Source organism: Arachis ipaensis, chromosome B3 (assembly GCF_059453495.1).
Source record: "Arachis ipaensis isolate K30076 ecotype BB chromosome B3, ASM5945349v1, whole genome shotgun sequence".
Classification (NCBI taxonomy): Eukaryota; Viridiplantae; Streptophyta; class Magnoliopsida; order Fabales; family Fabaceae; genus Arachis; species Arachis ipaensis.
The window spans coordinates 85164606-85173159 of NC_142438.1; the positions used below are offsets into that span (position 1 = coordinate 85164606).

The 8554-nt window shown below is 42.6% G+C and overlaps 1 protein-coding gene across 1 annotated transcript; it reads left to right on the forward strand.

Moving 5' to 3' along the window:
- Positions 1–7817: 7817 nt before the first annotated feature.
- LOC148571415 (uncharacterized) lies at positions 7818–8309 on the forward strand. The gene has a single exon (XM_088507260.1). The coding sequence runs from the start codon at positions 7818–7820 to the stop codon at positions 8307–8309; it is 492 nt and encodes a 163-aa protein (XP_088363386.1).
- The last annotated feature ends 245 nt before the right edge of the window (positions 8310–8554 follow it).

Consider the following 8554-nt stretch of genomic DNA (forward strand, 5'->3'; position numbering starts at 1 on the left):
GAGGTATCTTTCTTCCCACTTTGTAGTTTGGTATGTCAGCAAACCAGGGTGCTTGCTGGATCTGCAAAAGGTGCTCATCTGGGAAGCTTTTGTTCATGGGCTGAGATGCTTGTTGAATTGTTTCATGTGGTAGCCTCGACAAATGGTCAGCAACCCGGTTTTCAGTGCCCTTCCTGTCTCTTACCTCAATGTCAAACTCTTGTAAGAGCAATATCCACCTGATAAGTCTTGGTTTAGCATCCTGTTTTGACATCAAATACTTAAGTGCAGCATGGTCAGTATAAACCACAACTTTGGATCCTATTAAGTATGATCTAAACTTATCAAAAGCATAAACTACAGATAGCAACTCCTCCTCCGTTGTGGTGTAATTTCTTTGGGCCTCATTCAACACTTTACTTGCATAATATATGACATGATGTAAGTTGCCCTTCTTTTGCCCAAGTACAGCACCATTTGCAAGGTCACTTGCATCACACATGAGTTCAAAGGGTAACTCCCAATCCGGAGGTGTGATGATTAGTGCTGTTGTGAGTTTGTTTTTTAAAGTTTCAAAGGCTTGCTGGCAGTTTTCTTCAAAAATAAAAGGGTTATCAAGCATTAGTAAATTACTCAAAGGTTTAGCTATTTTTGAAAAATCCTTGATAAACCTTCTATAGAATCCGGCATGCCGCAAGAAACTTCTAACAGATTTCACATTAATTGGTGGAGGGAGTTTTTCTATGACTTCAACCTTTGCCTTATCAACCTCTATCCATTTTCTTGAAACTTTATGGCCAAGAACAATCCCTTCGGGTACCATGAAGTGGCATTTCTCCCAGTTCAAAACTAAATTAGTTTCTTGGCACCGTTTTAAGACAAGGGTTAAATGGTTTAGGCAAGCATTGAAATTATCACCAAAAACAGAGAAGTCATCCATGAAGACTTCTAAAAACTTTTCGACCATTGACAAACCCCAATTTGAGGGTCTATCTTGTGCTGATTTCAGGGGTTTTATCAATGATTCCACACACTTTCTATATGTAAATACAAGATTTTGCATTCCTTTCCTAGTTTTGCCTCATGAATGAAAACATGCTTATTTTGCACTAAAATAGATACATTTCTAATCTTCTCTTGATGCCGTTCGATGCCGTGACTTGTGTGTTAAGTGGTTTCAGGATATAGAGTAGGAATGGACCGAAAGAGAGAAGGAAGACGGGTACAAAGGAAGGAAGCATGAGGATTAAGCTTTGGAAATTTCCGCATGGGCGCGTGCGCGCACCTTGCGCGCCCGCGCGGATAGGGCAACGTGAAGCCAAAGCCAAGAGCCAAGCCACGAGCCGGCTTGAGAAGCGGCTAAGCCAGGATCTTCATGGGCGCGCACGCGTACATCACGCCTCCGCGCACATTACAAGACGTCTCAACGGCGCGTTCGCGTACCTTGCGCGTGCGCGCCGATTTGCGAAAATGATTTTTTAATGAAGTCACATGACTTAGGCGTGGAGGCAGTTAAGGATCCCACTTTTGGAGAAGCACCTTGGCGGGAAAAGCTTATGAAGACCAAAGGAGCAAGGGTTAAGGGGACTTTTAGTTCATTTCTTCTAGATCTAGATATTTTTCCTTTTTTTGGGGAAGAGAGAGTTAGTTACACTTTTTGGGGAGAAGAAGAGGGAGATTCCAAGCTTCACTAGGGTTCATCCTCATCTAATTTCTGAATTCTCAATGACTTTTTGGTGAGATCCACTACAATTCTCACTCCACTTTGTTCATGTCATAGATTTTCTTCTCCAATTTCAAGTAGTAGATACAATTGATCAATTCTCATAGATCTAGAATTCAACTTTGTAATTTTGGATTTCATCTCTATTTTGGATCTTCATTGCTACTCTTTGAGACTTGTTGTTAGATCTTTGTGTTGCAATACTTTCAATTTGACTTTTCTTCTCATTTTACTATGCCTTTCCTTCTTGCTCATCACATGTTTGATAAAATGACAACACTAGCTATGGAGTAGAATTCTCACACTTGGCATAGGGTTTGGTCTTTGGAAGAAGTTGAATAGTGTATCAATAGTTGATTTGGAATTAGGGATTGCTAGTTGGCTTGGAGTGCACTAAAGCTAGACTCCCATAAGGTGAAGCTAGGACTTGTGACTCAAGTTGATTACTTTCATTTGACCTCCCTCTATACCTAGGGGATAACTAAATGGAGCAAGGCCTAATTGTTGTCAACATTGAATGGACTATAAGGATAGGATTTCTAATGCCAACCCTAAGCCAAGTCTTTTGATAATTGATTGTTTGTTTTTCATTGCTTTGCTAAAACCTTCAAAGAATTCCAACAAAGCTTACTAAATCAATAAGGTGCACACTTTGGCAATTCCAAGGGAGAACGACTCGGGAGACTAGTACTCTCGGATATAGATTGTAGATTTGTTTGATGAAGGATTTTGCGTCGGTTTAGACTATACTATGATTGATCATTTGATAATTTCTATACCGGCAAGAAAAATCTATTTGATAAAATGGCGCCGTTGCCGGGGAACTTGCTTAGTGTGCCATGTTATTGTTTTGGATTAAGTGTGTATATATGCACATAGTTGCACTTCATTGTAAATTGCTCAATTGACTAATTCCTCATCGTTACAATGAATTCCATTTCCCCTTCATTGCATGACGCGTTCACAACCGAATCCGAGTTTAGCCCCTTTTGATCCAGAAATAGAACGAACTTTGTTTCACATTAGGCAAGCTCGGAGGCGGCTAAGATTTGGAAAGGGTGAAGAGGTTTTCACCACCTCAACCACCTTACTACAAGTGAACATTGAACCGTCACTCAAAGAAGGCATTAATCATACTCCCATCAACCCCACTAACAATTCTTCTTTTGTTTTAGGTACTAATACTATGGACGCTCCAAGGAGAGTTACCATCAAGGAAGCGGGTGCACCGGATTATGTCCTTCAACCCCTTCATGTAACTCACCCCAATTTGAATGCGAATTTTGAATTGAAGACCGCTTTGATCAACCTCCTACCCAAGTTTCACGGGCTTCCCGCACAAGACCCTATTCGACATCTCAAAGACTTTCATCGCATATGCTCAACTACTAGACGGGAAGGTTCCGATGAAGTTGCTATATGGTTGTTTGCTTTCCCTTTCTCTCTTGAGGACAAGGCCAAAGAATGGTTCTACACTCTCTCTAGTGAAGTTACCTCCGATTGGGACCTACTTAGAAGGGGATTCTTGGACAAATTCTTACCCCCAAAAAAGATGGATAGGCTAAGGAAAGAAATGTCTTGTATTGTGCAAGGTGAGACGGAACCACTATATGAGTATTGGGAACGGTTTTGCAAACTACTAGATGCGTACCCTAATCACATGCTTGACACTCAAGTATTGCTTGGATACATATGTCAAGGGATGCGAGAGCAAGATAGAACCCTCTTGGACACTTCTAGCAATGGTTCTTTGTCCAAATATAAAACCGCAGAGGAGGCATGGCAACTTATTATTGACTTAGCCGAATCCAATCAACATATGAGGCGAAGAGTCAACCGTCCAAGGACCGTGAACGAGGTATCAACTAGTAGTGAAGCCACCGCTTTAACTCAATCCTTGAATGAGATGACATTCGTTTTGAGGCAACTCCAATTGAATCAACAACAATCACAACAACCTCAATCATATCAACAACAACCTCCACCATCTCAACAACACAACCAACAACAATTGGTCCCTCAAAGAGTATGTGGCATTTGCTCTTGCTACTCTCACTACACGGATGAGTGCCCAAACCTTCAAGAAGATAACACTTTAGCGGCCACCCATAATTTCTATGACCGCCCCAATCAAGGGTACTACCAAGGAGGTAATCCTAACCAAGGGCACCCTTATCAAGGAGGAGGCTACAACCAAGGTAGTGGACACAATAATCAAAATTAGAAAGACAATCATCAACAAGGGAATAGGGATAACAACAACAATGGAGGAGGTCAAAGATGGAACAACAACTCGCAAAATTTCTCACAAAACCGACCATACAACTTCCAAAATCAACCATACAACCAACAAAACTCACAAAGAAACTACCAAACATACCAACCACCACATCAAAGACCACCACCTAACCAATCACAAGCTCCTCAACTCACATATGTAACCACCCCCTCCAACCAAGATGAAACACTCCGGACCATCATCCAAGGCCAAAAGGAATTACAAAACACACTTGCTTCCGGCCTCACCGGCCTCACCTCTACACTACAAGCTCTTCTTGCATGTATGGACACACCATCGACCCCCATTCCTTAACCTACAATCCAAAGTGCCATTCCCTCTCAACCTCAACCAAATCCAAAAGGGGGCATCAATGCCATCACCCTTAGATCCGGTACATAACTAAAAGAGAAGGAAGCAAAGGACCCAAGTCCTATCACAACCGCCCAAGGGGAAGAAAGAATAGATATAGAAGAGGTAGTGGAAGAGGAGACACCACAAGCCACAGTTGAAGATGAAGCCCAACCGACAAGGGAGACAACCAGGGCCAAAAGAACCTTGGAAGAAGAAATTGCTCAACCACTTCCATTTCCAACACTTGCAAAGAAAGCAAAAAAGCGCATAGAACTCGACCCCAAAATGGTAGAAATATTCAAGAAAGTTGAGGTAACCATCCCCCTCTTCGATGCCATCCATCAAGTTCCTAGATATGCTAAATTCCTCAAAGATTTATGCATAAACAAGGATAGAATCCTTGAATTGGAAACCATCCCATTGGGGAGTTCTATTTCCGCTTTGATGGGAACATTACCGGAGAAGTGTGATGACCCGGGCCCTTGTATGGTCACTTGCACCGTCAATGAAGTTCAATTTAGAGATTGCATGTGTGACCTCGGAGCATGTGTTAGCATCATGCCGCTCTCCGTTTATCGGGTATTGAACTTGCCCCCACTAAAAAGGTCGACGGCAAGATTTGTCCTAGCGGATAAAAGCATAATAACCGTAGCGGGTGTTGCGGAAGATGTATTGGTGAATATAAAGGGGTTGGTGTTTCCAATTGACTTCTATGTCCTTGAAATGCCGTCAAGCGAAACCGAAAGAGCATCCTCTATCCTACTTGGAAGGCCCTTCTTGAGAACTTCTAGATTTAAGCTTGATGCTTATTCGGGGAACTACTCATTTGAAATTGATGGAAGAATTGTAAGCTTTAGCCTAGAGGAAGCAATGAAGCATCCACCGGAGAACCATTCTCTATTTCGGTGTGACCCAATCGATAACATAGTAGCCGAAGTACATCTTGCAAGATTAGATGAGAAGTATATGGTCAAAGAGGCAAATGAAGAGTCATGCGAACTAAATACCACACATCATACAAGCCCTTCGGAAACTCAAACTTCAAGGAATGATAAGAAGATGGAATTGAAGCCACTACCACCTCACTTAAGGTATTCATACCTTGATGAAGCCCAAAAGCTACCCGTGATAATTGCACAAGAGTTAACTCCTCAACAAGAAGAAAAATTGCTGAATGTATTGAGGAAAAACAAAAGGGCAATTGGGTGGAGTTTGGCGGATCTAGTGGGAATAAGCCCCCAAGTATGCGAGCACCGCATATTTCTTGAAGAAGGAGCAAGACCGGTCCGACAACCTCAAAGGAGACTCAACCCAACTATTCTTGAGGTGGTAAAGAAAGAAGTCACTAAGCTACTTGAGGCGGACATCATCTATCCTATCTCGGATAGTGAATGGGTAAGCCCGGTCCAAGTAGTGCCAAAGAAGTCCGGAGTGACAACAATCAAAAACGAAAGTGGTGAACTTATAGCAACAAGAGTGCAGAATTCTTGGAGAGTATGCATAGACTACCGAAGATTGAATGCGGCCACAAGAAAAGACCATTTTCCACTACCATTTATCGATCAAATGCTTGATCGATTAGCCGGTAAATCATACTATTGTTTTCTTGATGGCTACTCCGGATACTTCCAAATCCATATTGCCCTAGAAGACCAAGAAAAAACCACATTTACTTGCCCCTTTGGAACGTATGCTTACAAGCGTATGCCATTTGGCCTATGCAATGCACCGGCAACGTTCCAAAGATGCATGATGAGCCTATTTGCGGACATTCTAGAGCAATCAATGGAAGTTTTCATGGATGATTTTAGCGTGTACGGCGAGTCATTTGAGCATTGCTTAGGTAACCTTGAAAAAGTCTTAGAAAGATGCACCAAAACAAACCTTGTCTTAAATTTTGAAAAATGTCATTTCATGGTCAAACAAGGTATTGTTTTGGGACACATAGTATCAAAGGAAGGCATCTCCGTAGATCCGGCAAAGATAAATGTCATATCTAGTTTACCTTACCCCTCCTCTGAGAGGGAAGTCCGTTCTTTTCTTGGACATGCAGGATTCTACCGGAGATTCATTAAGGACTTTAGCAAGGTGGCCCTACCTCTTTCTCGATTACTACAAAAAGACACCGAATTTGAGATGAGCAAGGAATGTATGGAAGCATATGACAAACTCAAGGTAGCATTGACACAAGCCCCTATTGTACGAGGACCCAATTGGACTCAACCCTTTGAAATCATGTGTGATGCTTCGAATTATGCGATAGGAGCCGCGTTAGCACAACGCGAAGGTAAGATCCCCTATGTCATAGCTTATGCTTCCAAAACATTAGACGGAGCCCAATCCAACTACACCACTACCGAAAAGGAACTTCTAGCTATTGTTTTTGCTTTGGACAAGTTCCGAGCCTATCTTCTTGGTTCCAAGGTAGTAGTGTACTCGGATCACGCGGCACTAAAGTACCTGTTGGCAAAAAAGGAATCCAAACCGAGATTAATTCGTTGGGTGCTCTTATTACAAGAATTTGACTTGGAAATCAAAGACAGGAGCGGTGCCCAAAACCTAGTGGCGGACCATTTAAGTCGCCTCGAACACACAAAAGGCGACACCACTCCTATCAATGATTCCTTTCCTTTAGATGCTTTGCATGCAATCTCGGAAGTGGTTCCTTGGTATGCCCCAATAGCAAACTATTTGGTTTCACGCACTTTCCCTCCCAATCTCAACAAACACCAAAAGGATAAGCTGAAAAGAGAATCCAAATACTATATTTGGGATGATCCCTATTTGTGGAGGTGTGGAGCGGACCAAATAGTGCGACGGTGCATACCTCAAACCGAATTCCAAGCAATCTTGGACGCTTGCCATGCTTTCGAAGGAGGTGGTCACTATGGGCCCCAAAGAACGGCAAGAAAAATCCTTGATTGCGGATTTTGGTGGCCAACTCTTCTCAAAGATGCTTCTCTCTATTGCAAATCTTGTCCCCAATGTATTAGGTTTGGAGATATTTCCAAGAAGGATGAAATTCCCCAACAAAATATGCTTTTTTGCGAAATCTTTGACGTATGGGGAATCGACTTCATGGGACCATTTCCAAATTCCAATGGCTTTCTCTACATCTTGTTAGCCGTCGATTATGTGTCAAAATGGGTTGAGGCAATCCCCACCCGAACGGATGACGCTAATGTTGTGTATTCTTTTGTGAGGAACAATATCATTTGTCGCTTTGGCGCCCCAAGAGCAATCATAAGTGACCAAGGATCCCACTTTTGCAACAAAAGAATAGATGGCCTCATGAGAAAATATGGCATCATCCACAAAGTCGCCACGGCTTACCACCCTCAGACAAACGGCCAAGCCGAAGTCTCTAACCGGGAAATCAAGCATGTGTTGGAAAGGATTGTAAAGCCGAATAGGAAAGATTGGAGCACTAAACTCTCCGATGCACTGTGGGCCTATCGAACGGCTTACAAGACACCCATTGGCATGAGCCCCTTCCGGCTTGTATATGGTAAAGCATGTCACTTACCAGTGGAGATTGAACACAAAGCTTATTGGGCCGTAAAAGAGTGTAATACGAGCTTGGGTGGGGCCGGAGTAGAGAGAAAGCTTCAATTGGCGGAATTAGAATGTATGAGATTGGAAGCTTATGACAACTCTCGACTCTATAAGGAAAAGTTGAAAGCCATCTATGACAAGAACATTAGGAGAAGAGAATTCCAACCCGGTGACCTAGTCCTTCTCTACAATTCAAGGTTGAGATTACTACCCGGAAAGCTTAGATCAAGGTGGGATGGGCCCTACCAAGTGGAGAAAGTAAAACCTTATGGGGTCTACCACTTGCACCACCCATCAAGCCCGGACATCTTCAAGGTAAACGGGCACCGTCTCAAATTGTATCATGGTGAGCAAAGGAAGAATGCCAAGGAATTTGAAGTGTTCCTCTTGAGGGATGCAACTCTTGAAAAAACACTATAAGCTGCTGAAAGTCCAACTTAAGGACATTAAACAAAAGTGCTAGGTGGGAGACACCCCACCATGGTAAGATCTTCCTTTGAGACTTGTACATAGACACTTGACTTCATGTTTGTTAGCTAGATTTTAATGACAACTCCCCTTCATTTGTTGACTTCATTTGCTATAGTGCTTAAGTGGCTGTATGGAAAGGGGGGTTTGAAATGTTGAAAATGGTGTAACCACTTGCAAATTTAGAAAAACCCACT